Genomic DNA, 19,631 nt, shown 5'->3' with positions numbered 1-19,631 from the left:
TCATGATGGCAAACTAAAATGTCTGAATCCAAATATAGTTGAGCTAGAATCTGTTTTTTGGGCAGTAGAATAAACTACAGCACAGTAGCTGCTGCGGCTGAGTTGGAAAGGTCAAGAGAGCAAGCTAAAACCACTTCGTAGCCCACAGTTATTGATTTCTCCCACAGCAAAGCGTACTGTAGAAACACATCTGGGGATGCTTCTGTGTGTTTTAACTCCACTTTGTTTTACACAATATCTGACCTCTGTACCCCTCGGACCAAACAGAATAGATTCTGCAGCACTCTCTTCTAGTTTGTTTGTGTGCCGATCAAACACAGAGAGACGTACACTGTGCAGACAGGAGGGCAGGCACAAAAAAAGGCCTAAAAAACACAATGTGTGAGCCATCAGACAACTGAAGATGCGAGACACATCCACAAAGAGATACTTGAACACAGGCTCTGCCGGCGCATGTGTTGTTTAAGTTTGTGTGAGCGTGTTTAAGTGTAAGCAGTTATCTTAACGCGAGTGTCCTCCCTCCTCGTCTTTGGTTCGTCATCAAGGCCAGCTGAGATGCAGCCTGCTTTTGTCTGGCTCAAACAATGGACACCACTGCTGTGAGTCACCTGGCGCACACATACACACTCACAAATCCATTCATCAATCAATGCCAGCAGAGAAACCAGGCAAAGCTCAAGTCATGATATTGCGCCATGAAACAGGAATGATTAAAGTGACTCCTGTAGTCCATATTTGGGCTACTACCAACAATTATTTTCATTACCGATGAATCGGCTGATCATGTCCTTGAAAAAAAGATAAATAACTGTGTTCAAAAATATCTGCTAATTTTATAAAAAGCCAAACCCTGAATGCATAAAAGGTTTGGATTATGATTTCACTACGACTCCCAAGTTGCATTTTGGCAAGGTGTGTGTGTGTGTGTGTGTGTGTGTGTGTGTGTGTGTGTGTGTGTGTGTGTGTGTGTGTGTGTGTGTGTGTGTGTGTGTGTGTGTGTGTGTGTGTGTGTGTGTGTGTGTGTGTGTGTGTGTGTGTGTGTAAAAAAAAAAAAAATTCAGCACCATTCAGATTTGGGCTTTTGAGTGGCTTCTTCAGACAAGGCTCATGCATACGTGTCCACCAACAAACATTGTTTTTGTAATTAAAATTGGTGGACATAACACATACACATGTTGCAGTATTCAGAGGAACATGAAGGACATTGTTTCAAGAAGAGTTTAATATGGAACAACACAATGGAGGACAAATCAGCAGATCCTCCCACTTTGCAACTCTACAGCCCAAAACAAAAAGATATCAGAGATAAACACATTTGAGATGCTGAAATTGGAGAATGTGGCGATTGTTTAAAAATTAAAATTAATTCCTTTTCCTTTGATTCACTGACTAATCATTTCAGTTCTAGTCCATATCAATCTTTTTTTTTTAAAACCGTTTTTATTGTTGAACTTTCAGCTCAAAATATTTGCAGCTTACATCAGTCCATTGTCCTTTTACATCCGTCTCATAATTCTTCCTTCTCCGTGTAACTTTAATTGCAGACAAATAATACCATCTTGTTATAATGTGATCTGATTTTAAAGTGGAGACCCAGCTACTGTATCTTACCAGTTTAGGCTCCAGCAGCAAAGCCAGCCAGCAAGACATTATCCCTAAGGCCTAATATGCCTGTTCAACTGTCTGTTTTCACTGCACAGAGCCAAATTAACTGTGATGCTAATTGTCAGCCATGGCCAGCTCTGCCTTTCTTCCACTATTTGCATTTAGTCCTCAATAGGCTCCTCCATACTGTCCCATTCTATCATTTCTCTCTATATATAGATAGATAGATCGATCATTACACATCTCCTCCTACATTTATTATACTTCGTCTGTCACCATTTCTTCCCGTTGACTTCCTTCTCCCTCTCTTTTTCCACTTGACCAGCTGAATGATTTATTTCTTTCCACTGCTTTTGCTGCACGAGTTGGTCTGTTACTGTATATTTTTCCTATTTGCACTGTGTGGAAAAAGAGTGGTGTCTTTGTCTTGTGAGTCTAAATGAAACAAAACCATCATCAAAAATTCATAACTGTCAAGGACACTACAGAGAATATTTAAAAAAAAAAAAAGCTTGCCATGGTGTTGATGGCTAATTTAAAGCATGTTTCACACCGTCAAATGCATTTAAATATTCTGACACATGGGATTGCGTTGATATATGTGGACGAGTACTGAAGGACGTCCTATAGGTTCTAGGCATGGGATCCTCAGTGGGGAGGCAAACCCAGAACTGAGGGCTCCCGTTGGGACGCCCACAGTTGGGGAGCCCCAGGCATGTGTCAGGGCTAACCAAAGGCAAATCACTAGCCAAGGACATACTGCAACACTAAGACAGACTTGGGTGTCAAAATTCTGAAGTGTGGTCTGTTCAGTGTGTGGCAATGTAAAGGCGAAGACATGTAGATGAGGAGATCCTATGTGCACGTTTGAATTGTTAGTTTAATGACCCACTGTGGTGCCAAGATTAGTTATGCAGTCTGTCTGGTAATGCAGAGGAAACTGTGTGCGCCACCATGTTCCCTTTGCGATTCCACGCTGGCTTCCATGTGACTGTGCTGATAAGTGAACAGACAGAAAAACACACCAGTTTGTTCCGTCACATCTTTTTTTTCTGTTAGTTTATTTTTCAGTTGCTTAGAAAAACAAAGCAAACAAGAGTTCACAGATGACCCACTACTGCAAATCTACAGCTTGTCTGTGTGCCAACTAGAGCCTCGTTTTTCAGAATTTATGAGAATATGCAAATTAAGGTGCATCTCATTCAATTGTCGAGTGAGTCATGTGACCCCAGCAGAGGGGTCTAAGGGCACGTGGGGTGGAAAGACTCCAGTGCCACAGACGTGGGGGGCGATCCCCACCTGCCCCCAACTGCTGTGAGAGCAAGTCGCTCGTTGCATAATGGAAACTCACCAATGGGTTTTTTTTGTTTGTTTTTTCATAAACTAAAACACAGTAATACCACACTTACACACTTGCCAGCAAGCTAGGTATCACAACTGTTTCAGATGTCTTGAAAACCCACAAGATGGGAAAATATATATAAATGAGCTAAATATAATTTAAATAGAAACCTAGACATAAAATAAAGACACCAAAAGACAAAAAAAATCACTTAAGCAGACAAACTTACAGACAATGAGGCTGCACCTCCAAAAAACATTTGAGAGCTTTAAATCAACTTTCTCATCAAACTGGTCTTCTGGGGTGTGTTTCTACCACACAGGATCTTAATTCTTGATGCAAGACAGAGAAAATAATATAAAAACACTTAAAACTGCCCACAGAGATTCAATGGGAAACTACGTCTGTATGTGTGCATGTGCATGTGTGTGACTACTCCCAAACATTGAGCTACTTCCTGATAGATGCATGGGAAGGCCAACCTCTAGCCACACAACCACAGTTTTCCTGTGTGTAACATCTCTGTTGCACCCTCTATTTCAATGTTTTAAATACTTGTAAATATACTGTATGGAAGTTATATATATGTAGCCCATTTACAAGTGGTACATGATTGGCTTGGTACGTCAATATCATAGTTCACATGTTAGCTGGAATAAGGGTGACATGACTAGCTAATGAGGTCATACAATAAGATTTCTTCTTTTCATCACTGTCATCTTCAAACACAGGTTAATAGTTGTCATTTTTCTTAAAAACAAAGCAAGATCATATACGGGCGATATTAAACACTTGCAAAATGTCCACTGCAAAGGATGGCTTGAGTAGGAGATCATTTAAGAAGCATTTCACTTCAGTTTCTCGTTGTGCCATGCTTTTTTTTTTTTTTTTTTTTTGTCGTCACATCACTTTTTTTGCCCTCTTCGAATGTGTTTTTTTTCCTTCAGCAACAGAATGATGTGATGAAGTCCAGCTGTTAAGTCCTCTGCATGCCCTCTGCTGCCACAGACCCTGAAACTAGAGAGCTCCTATAAAAATGGATAATTGACAAGGCCACCAGTCCATTAAAACATCCTAAAATGCCTCACTATGCTCAACCCATTTCTCTCACTACTGAGAATTTTAATATAAATTCACAAGCACTGATTCAAATTCAAACTTTTGCGGTTTTCTTGAATCTTTAAAGCAAATCGCCACAAAACAGTGCAAAACAAATCAAACCTGTGCAATAAGGCCTACCACTAATACCTCATACATACATACATTTTATCATAAAAACAAGACTTCAAAATGAAACATTAAAAACACTAAATGATGATAAAAAAAATATTAGAATATCAACGATGTGGTTAACATCATGGACATGCACGGCTTAACTGAGGAGAAGAGACATTCCCCTGTAGGACGAAAACAAAATAATTATCAGACAGCAGTTTGTTTGAATGCTTTTCTAATGCTGCCCCCCACCACTGCAACATTTCTACTGCTTCTGTTGGTGACACTGGCGCGAGCATGGGGTGCCAGAGGGGTGAGTTAGAAGTGTGTCGTCTCACATGGGCTCAAGCAGCCATCTGCCACCCTACTCTAGCCAGCCTGATCCTTATCCTCAGCCCAGCAGGCCTGCTGTCTCATCCCCACAAAAAGGCTTCCTGCTGGGGGCGGGGGGTGCATTGGGGAGACAAAGGCAGGGAGGAGCTGTGGGAGCTGGGGAGCTCCACAGCGCGGCCCTTTGACCTGGTCCCTGGCCCGGTGGGGCAGACGGCCGAGACAGACAGCAGCGCCGTGTCTACTCCCTGCCGCCCTCTCCTCCTCCTCTCTCTTTTATCAGCCACACAGACCTCAGGGGCTACGGAGAGACAGAGGAGGGGGAGGAGAAAGAGACGGAGGAAAGGGGAGGGTGGTGGGCAAATGAACACAATGACGAGACTGACACAGACTACCATGGCCACCCCCACCCCCTCCTTCATTCATCTTTGAGTACAGATCTCTCTACTCCCTACGGGCAGGCTGCTGCCCTCTCCTCCTCTCCCTGGTGTGACCCCTCTCGTCTGTTCCACCCTTTATCCCTCGACAGACACAGCCAGCTGAGCCCCCAGACTCGGTGTGGCCGAGCACGCCCCTACTGGCCATATATACATTACTGTTTTCTCAAATGTGTGTCACATTTCATTTTTTGAACGCCACATGTAGTGTTGCCTTGATGGCTCAGGGCTACCTGTTTGGTGGGTAGTGTATGGTTTGGTTGTGGCAGTGGTCATGTATTGTGGAGTCATTAGCAAACTGCACAATTAAGTTCAATACCCACATTAACATGTATTTATTTAGGTAAGTTAATATTAAATTCCTGTGTTTTGGTTAAACCAGAAGAGCGGATTGATGCTCAACTGAAATATGTTTCCTCTGGGGCATCAGGGGTGCTTGTCTCCTCTCCTCCTGGGGGAGCTGGCACCTAGGCAGTGGTGGTGAGCTTTTGAATGGTACGGTTGTAGTATTGGGTGGTGAGAGCCTCCAGGGGGCTCCAGCGGTGTGCATGCAGCTCGATGACCTCCATGAGCAGAGAGCGGGTCAACTGAGATTCGGCAGGACAAAGCATCTTGTCCCTGACAGCTGCTAGAAGCTCTGTCATCATCTCTGGGAGCTGCTCTTCCAGGAGACGCCCCATGCTCTGCAGCTGATGGAGAGAGAAGGGAGGCAGGAGGTCAGAGAAAGTGTGTGTGTTTCTTACTGAGTAAGACACAATGTATAGCACCTTGTTACTGTGGATACAGTCAGACAACAGAGCTTAACACACCCTCTGGCCACAGAGCTGTGTGTGTGTGTGTGTGTGTATGGGGCTGTAAGGATGTTGTTGTGTTTGTGAGCATCTGTCAACTGTTCGCCAACCAGAGCAGACCTGTCTTTGCTCTCTCTGTTCTTTTACCTTGGTCTTAAATTCATATCATCACTGGTGGATGAGAGCTTTCGGTTCTTGTACAATGATCCGAGTCTGATTTGAATCCATAATTCTACTGAAATTCACCTGCACTACGCTTGTCATAACCCTCGAGGGACTGCTTTAGAATATTAAATATACAGTATGTGTTGGAGGTTGTAAACACAGTTGAGTATTCCAGCAATGTCCACTGAATTAAAACATTGGCTTCATGGGTTTCAGTAGGTCCAGTGCCATGTAATAAGAATTTGTTTCTCACATGTTTGTTGATTTTCTTTTTTACAGTTTAAAATCGTCTGTGTGAGTGTGCATGTGCGTGTGCTCGTTCCATACCTCCATTGAACAGCAGAGGACTGCATCTTCCTTAACATCTGTGCACTCTAACAGCTATAGGGGAAAAAAAAAACAGATGCTATGTGAATATACTAGGACACTGCAAAGCAAAATACGGTGGCCCTGAGGGTCAAAACACAACATCTCAGAAAACACGACATTTTCACAAAACTGGATGACATTTTGGTGGCTATGTGTTGGCGAACGCAAACATTATTTTCCAGTCACTTAATTCATTTGTTTTAATTTTGTGCTACCAAGTTAGGAAAGCAATATCAAGTCAAGCCTAATGTTGCCCTACACATACATGCCAGTCTCTTCCAAACAGTGAGACATGCAACTTTAATTACACACTGGCACTGCATCAGTATTCGGCATTGGTTGAAACTCATCAGAATTAGTATTGGGACTGAAAAAGTGGGATTGGTCCATCCTTACACCAGAGTCCCTTGAGAAAAACAGTAATTCTACCTCTACCTCACATGGGAGCTGCAGGGAGTGGTATACCACTGCCTCGTTTGTTTTATTAAAAGTCTTGCATTGCCAGCCCTCTCTCCACACTCAGTGTCTGGAGAAAGGTGTGGCTCAACCCTTTACCGTTCTGGTACAAAGGAAAGAAAAAGCACTCGTTTGTATGTCTTTATACCAATCACAATTGCCTTAAGCAGCGCTAAGCCCAGGATACACATAAGGCAATCTTACAAGGTAGCGTTGGGGGGGTAAACTTGTTTTGGTGGAACAATTGCATGACGTGGGAAAAGGGGCCCTGCCATCAAAATTGCTAAATCCCTGCAAAAGACAACACCACATAAAACAGTAAAAGAGGCATGTCGACTTACGATACGACTTTTACTGATAATAAAGACAAACATAACTTGATCATAGATGCCCTAGAGGTGAAGCCTGCTGATACTTAAGCTCTGGAGGACTCGTTTAACAACAGACAATTTAATAGCTGCATATAGCTCTCGTTATAAAAATGACATCACAGAAACTCATGAGAAGTTAATGGGGAACAACAACTTGTGAATGCACGCTGGAAAAGCCTATACTCTGTCTCGCTAGACTCTCATGTCTGCTGTTGTAAGAGTTGATTTTGCATCTTTTATCTCGGCAGCGCCGTGTGCCACTAGCATGGATTTGACCAATGTGCCGATCGGTTCCACTTCACACTAGCTTCTGTGATGTCGGTTTAAGTCCATTTTATAGATTTTATTTATTTATTTTTTTTGATGGTCCACTGGCTCACCGATGCGATGGTCCACCAGGATTGGTCCTGGTGTGCCAGATGGCCAGTACACCATTTGAGAGTATTCAAACGAGAGAATTGGCTGCTACTAACGGGGACAGAAAACAGATCTGCACAGGGAAAGCACCATAGGCTGAAACTGCCTTCCTCAGATGGATTGATCAATTTTGGCCACATAATGAGTAACATAAATAGCAAAACTGTCTGTTTAATTGTGTTTTATTCCTGTATTGAATATACAAATGTAAATTTGAAGAAAAAAAAAGAAAATTAAACTGAATACCTAACCAACAAATGAGAATCAGAAAAGTCGAATATTTCTTTTTTCAAAGGATTGTTTTTTTGTGGGGCATTTTTATGCTTCACTTGATAGTAGACAGTAGAAGTAGAGAGTCCACGTGAGCTACCAGGGCACCCTGAATAGTTGAATGTTCATGCCCAGCCCTAGAAATGTCATCATATTTTGTGAAACGTTGTCTTCTCTAAAATCTTGTTGAGTTTTGACCGTTTAAACTAAAGCAAAGAAAAATCCAAATGCATTAACATGAAAAAGGCCCGCATAGTGAGTGAGCAACATCTAACAAGGCTTGCAGATAATTAAATATATTTATATATTTGGAAATAGGCCACATGGGTGGGGAGATTAAGCACATGCAAGTGTTTGTGTTTGTTAATCAGTTCACAAGAGTAGGAAAAAAGAAAAAGACTTAATCCGATTGTAAATATTTCCTGCATTAACATTTTAAATCTTGGAAGTCAACACACCAGGCTTTCATCCTGGCAAGCCAGCTAACCATCAAGGCCTGCTTTATGCACACTGTATATCCCCCACACACATACTGTACACACAGTGTAGCCAAAAACAAACTGTGGAGCTGGTAAACATGCTAGCTGGCTTTCCCCCTCAACACTGGGCCCCATGCACAGATGTGCATACAACTGGTACTTTCAAACAATGCAGGGATGGCAACAAAGGACGGTAGAACGACAGAGCCTCCAATGCTAGACCATGAGCATCTAGTGTCAGATTACAGCAGAGGAATTTGGTTAAATACTCCTTTTCCAGCTCTGAAGCAGTTTTCTTCCTCCACAAGTCTGTTTCCAAAGTGCTACTTAAATTAACCTGAAGGTGGGAGTGTTTTTGGTTGATTAAGGTCTATATAAGCAAAAGAAGGTATAAATCCAGGGTACAGGCACACGGTTAAGCAAAAAATAAGTGAGATGATGGAGTGGATACACAGAAATTGAATAGTAATAGTAATATGACTTTAAGCTGATGTATAATAATGTATCAAATGACAATGTAACAGGTAGTGATAGAGAATTATCACCTGACTGCAGCTCCCCTCTGCTTAACAGAGATTTATAGAGAGTTTTCAGCTCATTAAGCTGTCTGGCCCACAACTTTACCATTTTAATTCACTCTCATTGTGTAATTTTTGGCCAGAGCAAGCAGCTGTTTTCTGTGAAAAAGCTCTAAGAACTGTACACTACCCCCAGTTAACTGGTCAACTGTGTCGAGTATTTAGCAGCTCAGGAGCCAGATATTTCATCACGAGTTGGTGGAGACCAAAATCAAAGCTTAAAGAGCGGCAATATTGGACTTAAATTCATCATCAAATTCAACTCCAAATGCATGATAATGTTGCTCCATAACTGCTGGATGTGTAAATACTTTTTGCTAACAAGTCCACAACATTATCTTACAGGGTGACTTGTCAATTTTGTGATCATCGCTTGTTTGGCCAAAAAAGCTGCTGTTACTGGCATGTGTGTATGCACTTACTGCATGCAAATATGCCAAATAACTCAACCAAAGTCTAAACGAATTTTAACTCTTGTAGTATAATGCCGCACACAGGCAAACTAAAGTATGCTTAAATGCATGCTTTAAGAATGTCTAAATGTTAATCTGGAAAAAAAAGCAAAGATAACCACCATCTGATGCTACAATCCGAATTCAATACCAGCTGACCTGTTATTTCCACACTGTAAGCTTAATGTTATTCCACATATCATTCAGGCACAGCCGTGCAGACGTCAGCTCGTCAGTATGCCTGGACGGGCGTGGTGACAGTGTGGCTGTTTGATGTGGGAACTCAAATCTTGACGTTCTCAGAGTAGGAGAGCTATGTGACAAGTAGGATTAGCTCATAATGAGTTCTCTGGGGACTCAAGGGTGAAGTTTTTGCTCAATATGTTTTAAGATGGTCTAATCTATGATCAGTTCTATCAACTGCCAAAGCTTTTTTTCCTCTGTCTGTTCTCCATTGTGATGGGTCTCCCCTGATGCTCCTTCACCATAACATGCAGAAAAACTGTTTCTGTGAGACTGCAGCTTCTGTACTGAGACCCTGTGTGCAAACAGCCAGATCTCTGGTTAGTTACATCATTAAGGAAAGCTTGCTGCACTGGGAAACCTTGGGAGTCTTTTGGATTTCCATGTACAGTATTTTCACTCAAAAGACACAAGATCAAGAACCTAAAAAAGCAACATAAACTAGGACAGCTGTGATCCCCCTGCAAGCACTGAACGGACGAAAGAAATCCAACATGGCAACAATACCTTAATTGACTCAATGAAGTCAACTAGAAAAACATTACTCATTTGAATTTTCTGCTGAGGGTTTGTCTGTCAGTTTGGCTTCATCCCTCAAACGTATGTTTACTTGTTTATGTTGAAACCTGCCATCAATGCTGCAGACTAAAAAACAAAACCAAGGATGTACCAATGCTGAGAGGAAACATGTTTCATCAGGATACTGATGATGACACACAGAGTGCTCAAATTTAAAATTATGACTACTTCGACTTTAACTGGAGTTGCATAGCAACTGCAGATCTAGCGTCATGACCACAACTTCCCTTAGTTACATTACATAATAATACTACTTTCTATCCTGCCACTGCAGTAGTGCTTCTCAAAAATGAGCTATAAAACAAAAAAAGTAAAATGTAACACTATCACAATAGCTTGGTGCTTAGAATATGAAGATTTTTAAAGGAGATTTGCTTGTACATAATCAGTGTCCTAATACACCATATATTCTGAGTTGATCTTCTTCGATGAGGGCCCATGCTGATTAACGAAGGATACCAAGGCACAATATAAATAGCTCTTGAGGTCACCACCAGATGCAGTGTATTTGCACACTTTCTGCAGTGTGCAGCTTCGTCTCTATGGGTTAACTGCAGGTCTTTTTGCTTCAACAAAAGTTGGTTTTATCTGTCACCACAAAGTGTCTTAACAATTTACAATATGTAGCCACATTAATGTGCTAAAACAGTAGCATCAAACATCAAAATGTCATATAGTGAGCCTAAAACATTCACTGAAGAAGCTTCATTTTGAAGTGTGTGCTGGGACACACTATAATAACAAGGTATCATGACAGTGATGCAGTCAGTTTCAGCTCATTGTTTAGCTGCCCGGCCCTTCAATTTACTCTCACTGCTCAAAGAAAAAAAACCACTGTACGCTACTTGCAACCAGCTGATGAGCATGGTGGAGCATTTAGCAATTAAAGAGCCAGATGTTTCCTTCAGGAGATGGTTGAGAACAAAAACAGGGCTAAAAGCGTGTATATTGGACTGTGGGGGACCTGTCTAGCAATAAATAACTGACAGACAGTGATTGGCTGATGAATACAGTAGGGCATTAGTCAGGGATTATCTAATTTAGTGCATCTATGTGGATTGTGGCATTTTAAAACATACAAATGGATTGTGTGAGTCATGAAAGGATGAGATCATTAACTCTGTCTATATGCACAGCTGTCACGTATTACCTTGCTAGGACATCACAGTAGTTGCCTAACCCTGTTCTGCTGGCTACAACCACAGCACAGACGCTGCAAAATGCACCGCCACAAACATACTGGCAAGCGCAGGTTATCACCACAAACACAAGCTCACAAATTCACACATATAATTATAAAAATATTTTGACATTGTTCCGAGGTGTGTTCTGACCCAAGGCATTATCAGGCTAAATGTGACGCTGCTGATACTGGAATATGGGGGGTGTGTTTGTGTGCATTTCCGACTGGTAACGCTGTAAGTCCACACCCTTGATCATGTTGCTGAGATAATAGCCTATGCTCAGACAGGGTGTGGATGGCATTAGTTCTGAGTTGATCGTGTTTGTTAGTGAGATGCAGGGTGTGTGTTGAGTGCCGCCATAGGTGTGGACGAGGGCGGTGACCCAACCTTGCCATTATTTCTTCTTTACCTCTCAAACTACACATTAAAAACCATTTTCTCACCCAGGATCTGTCATCTCCCTCTCCCTTCTCTTACCTGTCATGCCATGAGTAAACTTCCGCTGCAGTAACTGTCAACCTGACCACAGTCTCCTCTGCTTCCTCTCACCTCTTCTCTTCTCTTTTTCCCCTCACTCCCTTCCCCTTTCAATATTCCATCTGTTGTTAACCACTTCTGTATCGTAGTGTGTGTGCTTTGCCTACCCTATACGGTTTCCATGGTGACCATGGGAGTGCGTGCAAAAGACCATGACCAGCTGATGAGAAGTGAACCTGAGGTCATGCGTTTTCCTGGAACTAATGGTGTCCTGACTGTTTGCACCACTAACCAAACCCTCACTGTGGTGTCTAGAGTCTAGACTCTGTCTGGCCAAAAACAGGAAACTCCGGCTTGGTGCACAAATCGATCTGAACGGGGAAAGTAAACAAACAACTGGATACTTTCCTCTCACTGGAACACATAGACGGGGTGGGGTTGATCTATTGGTTACTGACATACTCACTGATTGAAAAAAAACAAACATGCACATCTGGATACAGACCTCTCGTAGGCAGGTGTAGATGGGACACACCAGCACCCTGAATGGTTCCCCAGAGCTGCTCCTCATGATACCAAACACCTCACACAAGAAGGTGATGAAACCTAACCACCTCTCCACATCTGACTGCTGGAGCTCCTCTCGACGGGAGAAGTCCCTCTGTGAGGATAGAGGGAATAGAAAAACACACATACAGAATGATATTAAGTTTGGAACACACTGAAACTCTACAGTATATCCAGATTTTTTTCAATGTGTAATACAAGTTCTAAATAGGTGGTGAGTAAGTGTTTTTTTTTAAGTGTTTCATAAATTCATCAGCTGTGGTGATAATCACCATTAACATCTTTGCTATCTCTCTGAGAGGAGTTTTTGTAGGTGGCACACATATTAACCTCTCAGCTTAAAATACTTAAAGCCAAAAAACTGTTGAAAAACCACATTAAACAAATTCATGAAGTAGATGAGAATATGTTAATTTGGTTTGAAAGGGAAAGGTAGTGAACTGTGTCAGTGCTGTGAAAGTGTTGGGGTTAATATGGGTTAATGCTTAATGCGCACTTGTAAAGATGTTACACGGCAGGTTAAACAGAAACTTTATTAACAGTCACAGCAGCTCGTTCTGCTGTTACTGTGGACTGAAGTGCCTTGGAAACACGAACGGCTTATATTCTCACAGACTCGTACAACTGCACTGAAGGCCTGCTAGTACACAGACATACACGGAATTTTCCGCCTTGAATGGATCCAAAAGAAAAAAAGCCATCTAATTCTCACTGTCAAAAACAAACATACTCCATGCACTAAAAAAACAACTACACACACCTTTCATACACCTCAAAGGACAGTCACTGCCAGAGAATTTGACACCAATAACAAGCCAGCAAAATGGTAAGAAACATACACACAGCAAAGCAGAGAAAAAAGGATGGAAGCGCTAGCAACAGAAAAGACAAGCTTATTTGGGAAAACGATGATGAGGTAGGTGCCAACAGCACTAGCGAGCCCACATGCTCTTCTCAGCAGTGCTAAACAAACGGCATCTTTCATAGGTAACAGTCTGGCTACATTTAATCAAAGCAACAACCCCCCATGCCTCTTTTTTAATAAGCAGAGCGGTCACAGACTAATTGCCCCACATTGAAATCCAGGGGTCTGGAAGCAACATCATTAATGACATCCTTCATGAGCCCACTTATGACATTTAAAATGTTTTAAAGCAAAAAAGCCAAAATGTCAAAGACAAGGAGGGGGTCTGTGCTGGCTGGGAAGTGGGTATTAACGTGAGAAATTAAAGAAGAGGAGGGAGCACACAGCTGTGGAAAAGGATTAAGGCAGCATTCAATACTGCTGGGTCAGGGATATCAATCTCAACATCTAAAGAAAGTCGTTTCAGTGGAAAAGCACAAAAACAGAAGGGAGGAGAAAAAGGAGAACGTAGGAGTGTAGTCAAAAAGAGCATCTGCAGGAGAAGGACACAGGAGTAGGAGTGAAGGGAGGGAAAAGGAGACACAGCCAGGCAGCAGGTGGGTTAACATTTAGACATTGTATGCAATCTCAAGACAGCACGTATGTCTTGTTTGCCCACTTCTACTTCTGGACTGTCTGCTGCTGCGGTGAGGCTGTCTGACTATCGGGATGGAGCGGGGGGCGGGGGGCTGAAGCAGCAGGGCACTGGCCCATGTCGTTCTGGGTGAGGGGAGGCGATAAGTTGGGGGAGCACAGTAATAGAGAGCTCATGAGGAAGGAGGAGGGGGAGAGAGGTAGGTAGTGAAATATACAATGGCTGAGAGGATGTTTTCATCATGGGTGCAAGACTGGAACCATGCAGTTAAATGAAGGGATGGAAGGGGGGTGGGGGGGGGGGGTTCAGGTCTCTCTCCCCTGGGTGTTAAGATTAGCCACTGACATTTACATCATCACACACACACACACACAATTGGCTTCCACCTGATATTTATGCTTTCTCATAAAACTAAGGTTGACTGAAACAGGGAGTGGATTTTGCTAGAACATGTGTATTATAACTATATGTGTTTCTTAGGATATTTGGGTGGAAGCTCCACAAGGAGGGATTAAAAAGGTAAAGCAATAGACTTTGATAAAAGAAGAAAAGGCAGTCTAATCCAAAAGATACAAACATTTTCAGGGTCATTATCGCTTAATCTTCATAATTATTATTTCATTTTTTGTTTGGTCAAGCAATTGAGTCTAAGATATCAAACAGTGGAAAATTCCACTACAATCTCCCAGAGACACCAAGGCTGATTTTTTTAAATTGGTTGTTCTGACACGAAAATCCTCACATTTAAGAAACTGTGATAACAAATCACTTTCTGGCAATTAGTGTTTCAGGACTATTTGTGACTTAATTGTAAGTCGACTGTTGCTCATTTGCAGACTAGTATGAGATCCCACATCAAGCTGTAATGGAGCCAACACGCTGATTCCCAAAACTGTTTTTGGAGAGCAATCATCAGAATGTGTCATTTAAAAAAAATATCAAAGTGCCTAAAGCTGTTTGCAGAAAACGAAACACTTTTCTGATTCAAAACTCAAGTAAACGCTATCGTTTGAGATTCAAAACAGTGGTGCTGCAGACAGGAGTAGAGACAGTTGTATCATAGTGTTCATTTTCTAACCATGTCGGAGCTGCTCTTTCAGCTCATTATCAAGACAGCAGCTTTATTACTTTATTTATTATTTTATTAATTAAATCACAGCAGAGCTTTGCATAACGGGTCTAGGAGCTGGTGAGAGTTTGCAGGGCATTTAGTTTACAAGTTGAGTGGATGTTTTGTACAATATGTAAAAATCAAAGTAACTAGTAATTCTAGCTGTAAAAAAGCACAATATTTCCCTCTAAAATGTAGTTGGGTAGAAGGACAGGATGCCATAAAATGGAAATACTGTACTGACATACAAAGAAGGACTGTGACTAAGATGTGTACTGCCTAGGACATTTTACAGGTGAAAGACAAGGTTAGAAGAGATCACTTGCGGACAAACGTGTAACGGAGATTATGTTTCTAAATGACCAAACCTGACTCATACCTGTCTGACAGACACTTCAATGTTCATATTAACAATTGTGTATCTCTCTTCGCTCCTGTCTCATGTGGGATCTCACAAGGGTCAAACCTATTTTGCTCTCATTATATATGGTATATCTGGGGTATGTGCTAAACTACTGTAGAGATATTTCTTACCTCTTATATACTGTGCCATCCTTCATGACTGCCTACCCTCTGTGATAAATTGGATGTAAAAAAAAAAACTTCTCCCACTGATACTTCTTTAACTCCCCCTTTAACTCTCCCTCTCCCACTTGTATTACTCAGTCACTCTAGCTCGTCATCAGTTAGACCAAAAGGCAGCAGCAAGGCTGTTAATCAAAACTAGTCGTCTATCCTGCATCACTCCAACTCTTGCCGCCCTTCACTGGCTTCCAGTGAATCACAGAATCGACTTCAAAATTCTACTGATCACATACAAGACCTTGCATGGCCTGGCTGTGCATACATAGCAGAGCTGTTGAGCCCCTATTCTAGCTGGCAGCCACTCCAATCATTTGACCAAGGCCTTTTATCTGTTCTCCGTTCCTATTTTAACTCCAGAGGGGATCGTACATTTGCAGCTCCTGCACTTTGGAACAGCCTTCCCCTTGCCATAAAATCTTCTGAATCTGTGGCTTGTTTCAAGTGGCTGCTGAAAACCTGTCTCTATAGGTTAGGATTTCATACTCTCTCCCTCATATTCTCCCTCAGTCATGTGCTTTTACTTTTGTCTATGTGCTACACATTTGCATGTGTGTGTGTGTAGGAACGTTTGAATATTAGCACTAGTATGTTTATTCTGTCCTATATGTGAAGCACTTTGTAACTGTATTTTAAAAAGTGCTATACAAATAAAGTATTGAATCCAACGCTCTCACCTGCAGCATGTTGAGGAGCAGAGATCTGAATTTGGTCCCCTCTACCATGAACAGTGCCATCTTGTCACAGAGCTTGGCGGCCGTGGCGGCAAAGCTCCTGTCTGACACGGCCTTGGAGTAGATGGTGCTGACCACCTGAGCCAGGGTTTCCTCGGACCGCGCCGAACACTGAGCCTCCTCCATGAAAGAGGCCAGTTGCTGCTCCACCCCGCTGCTGTTGCTCCTCATGCTGTTGAGAAGGTCCACCAGCCGGTCCATGCTCTGTGATCCGGAGCCTGACGCCTCCACACGTGCTTCTTCCTGAGGTGGGAGATAAGATAGGACATCGGTGGTGGGTGACTGGTAATAGTAGTGTTGAATTTCAACATAGGTTTGTCCAGGACGTAAGAGGTTTTACCAGTTATAAAGAAAAAAGCGAATGATGTTAGCTAATTTGTCACATGTATTATGCTTCATAAGGCAGTTAGGCCTAATTAGAGAGATAAAGTTTAGAAAGCATATATTTCATTCGTTCTTTCATTCGTTTGTAGGGTGACATTTTATTCCTTATGGAGTGGTTGCTCTAGTTAGCAAAGCGTACAACAGATAGGAGGCGTCAATGAAATGCATCTACATAATCTGTCTGTCACATTCCAAACATGTTCATTTGAATTGCGTTTAAACTGATTATTGTGTAAACGTTAATTAAATTAAAGTGTAAGCATTATTTCAAGATTTATTTCATATAATTGAACTGTCAACATGTAGGTTGGTTTGTGCTTCTATCACTTAGAGTAGCAGAAGGGGAAAGTTTTATGTCCAGAGCACATGACATAATCAACATGACATGAAACCCATTCAGTCGCTTGAGGCATGCACCCAATATGCCAGATGCTTATTTTGATTCAGTGATCTGTATGAATTTTACCACTTAAAGAATGCTAGGATACAAAGCACATCATGTAATATAGTCATCAAGTTAACATGAATTGGGTAGATGCATGTATCAGGGAAGCTGAGGTGAAATCCTGTTAAATGTTGAAAAAAATGCTGCTCAAATAAATTGCAAAATAAACATAATTTGCTTGGGTTCTTTGCACCATAATCAAGCAAAAGCTGGCTCTTAGACTGGCTTCATTGATTCACTGGTGTGACTGAGGACATGTTTATTAATTCCTGCCTTGCTGCCTGCTGGGGAGTCCCGTGCTGTCAAATCAAACCACCCCTGGTGGTAAAGAGTTAGCTGTAGAAAGAGGAAGCTGAGAGCAGCAACACAGTTGGCTGACTTTCCAGTTTAGTGCACACAGTGGAAAACATCAAAAACTGTTAAGCTAATGCTGCTTTAGTTCCTTAGTGAGAACATGTACTCCTCTCATTGCCGGTCTGAGTGTGTCAATCTGAATGCTAAGCACATAAATGATTAAAGCAATGCAGTGTAAGTGTAAAGTGTGTGTCTGCTTGTCTATATATTAATGACGGTGTATGTGTGTGCATGGATATAATGATAGCAATTATATAGTAATAGTAACACTAAATGTTAGCGTGTCAGTACACATACACAAGTCCTGATTGGCTTAATACTGACTGACAGGCACTAAGCAGCTTTTCACTACCTTGTCCTTTAGTCTCCTCCTCAGCCTCTCTTTTGACGACTGCAGCAAGCTGATTTTGGGCTGCTCCGACTGGCCTTCGCTTGCCTTTCCACTTCCTGGTGGGTTGGGAGATTCCTTATTAACCATCAGATCTGGGAAGGCATTTGTATTGGGTGTTGACTCAGATCTTGGTGATTCATTGGGACTCATACTGCTGCAGTCGTGTGGTGGTCTGATCTGCTCGTCACCTGGTTTTACATTCTCAGTCTCTCTGTCTTTGGTTGTTTTTGGGGGTGCTCCTTTATCTCCTGTAGCATTTGTCTGTCCATGCCCCTGACCTTTCTGATTGTGGTGCCAACGCCGGTTCTGGGTATATCCGTGGTGTGAGGGTCCTCCTTGGCGCTGCCCATGTCCTCCTTGATACTGGCGAGGTGGCCGACCAGCACTATTGTTTCTGTTATCTCCCAGTTCTGTAAAATTGTGGTGCTGTTGGTTTGGAGACTGTTGGGTTTGATCCCTCTGATGTTGTGGTGACTGCTGTATAAGCTGAGGTTGGTTCTTTCCTCCTCCTCCTCCTCCTCCTCCTCCTCCTCCTCCTCCCCCCTGAGGCCGCTGCTGTCTCCTGGAATTAGAGCAGGTGTCAGTTAGTTTGGCTGTGATGTAGCAGCAGCTGGATTGTTCCTTAAACTGCTCCCTTCTGAGCATCCCCATGTGGCACCATGATTGTCTGCAGCCTCCCCCCCCCCCCAAAAAAAACCCCAAACTCACTATAGTTTTCTGTTTGATCTTCAACTCCTTATCTGGTCACAGTGACTAACCAATGTTACTCTGTAAATATTGCTAGGACAAACAATAAGTTATCATCTACTGACAATATTTTAGCAACTAAAAATCCAAAAGCCCAATGACTGCTTACATGTGGATTCACAGTGTGTCTGTGTTTTCCTGTCCTGCATTGCTCCGTGCTGGTCCTGCACTGGCTCTGGGCTTGACAAGCCGCTGACATATGGTCCAGGGGATTAGCCACCCTGGCACCGAGGAGGCAACCTATTATCCGCCTGAGCTTGTGAACTCGCAAAAAAGTAAACTAGCAGCAGCTAGCACACCTTTGTCCAAATGCACTCAACTCTGAAAGCATTTTTCACATTGTCAAATTTGCAGGCTGTGTATAAATGCCTGATATGCATTATCTGCAAATTAAGGAAATCTAGGCCTGTTCAAACAATAAATAAATATGTAAGCCTTGAACCCTGTTCAGTCCTGACCGATGTAAACTTGTAAAATGACTTTAGGGCATACACACATAAACACATGTGAAAATGCAGAAACCAACCAAACGTACTGTGCATCACTTTTAAGTCCAGACAGCAGGACTTGTAGAGAATGTAAAAACTTTGATGATTTAGTAAGAAATCTGAAAAGCATTGTATTAAGCAATACAACCATTATATTAGCATGGCATAACTAATCATATTAAGTGTGTCTGTAAATTGACAGTTTGTATGGTAGGCAGCGAGGGGTGGAGGGGGGTTCTTTGTATGTAAAAAAGGTATTACATTTTCCACAGGTCCTTGCAGTGAAGCCTTTCTCCCTCCTTGAATACTAGGGACAGTGTGTCTTTAATAGAAAGAAAGCACAGCAAAAAAAAAAAAAAAAAGCACAAAAGTGAAATCTGACATCCACCACGTTGTGTAAGCCTTGTGGAGGCTGGATTGACGAGCAAAGAAGGCCGACCTTCTTAAAAGTTGTACAAGGTCATCTATAACAACACCGCTATGTGGGTTTCATCATTCCTCACAAAAGCCTTTCCTTGCACTTTTTAATTTAGCAAACTTTTAATACCTTGATTTGACATGAAAAAAAA

The 19,631-nt window shown here is 42.2% G+C and overlaps 1 protein-coding gene across 3 annotated transcripts in view; it reads right to left on the bottom strand.

Moving 5' to 3' along the window:
• Positions 1–2,644: 2,644 nt before the first annotated feature.
• ctif (CBP80/20-dependent translation initiation factor) overlaps positions 2,645–19,631 on the bottom strand; it is a 42,090-nt gene continuing 25,103 nt past the window's right edge. For 2 of the 3 annotated variants that reach the window (XM_070850784.1, XM_070850785.1), the window contains 5 exons: positions 17,789–18,389; positions 16,197–16,496; positions 12,266–12,421; positions 6,213–6,266; positions 2,645–5,618 (listed from right to left, as the gene is read on the bottom strand). In XM_070850784.1, the coding sequence (XP_070706885.1) occupies positions 5,397–5,618; positions 6,213–6,266; positions 12,266–12,421; positions 16,197–16,496; positions 17,789–18,389 (1,333 nt within the window). In that variant the 3' untranslated portion in view covers positions 2,645–5,396. The remainder of the gene's footprint in view (positions 5,619–6,212; positions 6,267–12,265; positions 12,422–16,196; positions 16,497–17,788; positions 18,390–19,631) is intronic. The other variant, XM_070850786.1, reaches the window with a different exon arrangement.

This window comes from Pempheris klunzingeri, chromosome 19 (genome assembly GCF_042242105.1).
Source record: "Pempheris klunzingeri isolate RE-2024b chromosome 19, fPemKlu1.hap1, whole genome shotgun sequence".
NCBI classification, from domain to species: domain Eukaryota; kingdom Metazoa; phylum Chordata; class Actinopteri; order Acropomatiformes; family Pempheridae; genus Pempheris; species Pempheris klunzingeri.
The sequence above is the reverse complement of the archived record's forward strand: the minus strand, read 5'-3'. Positions and strand labels throughout refer to the sequence as shown.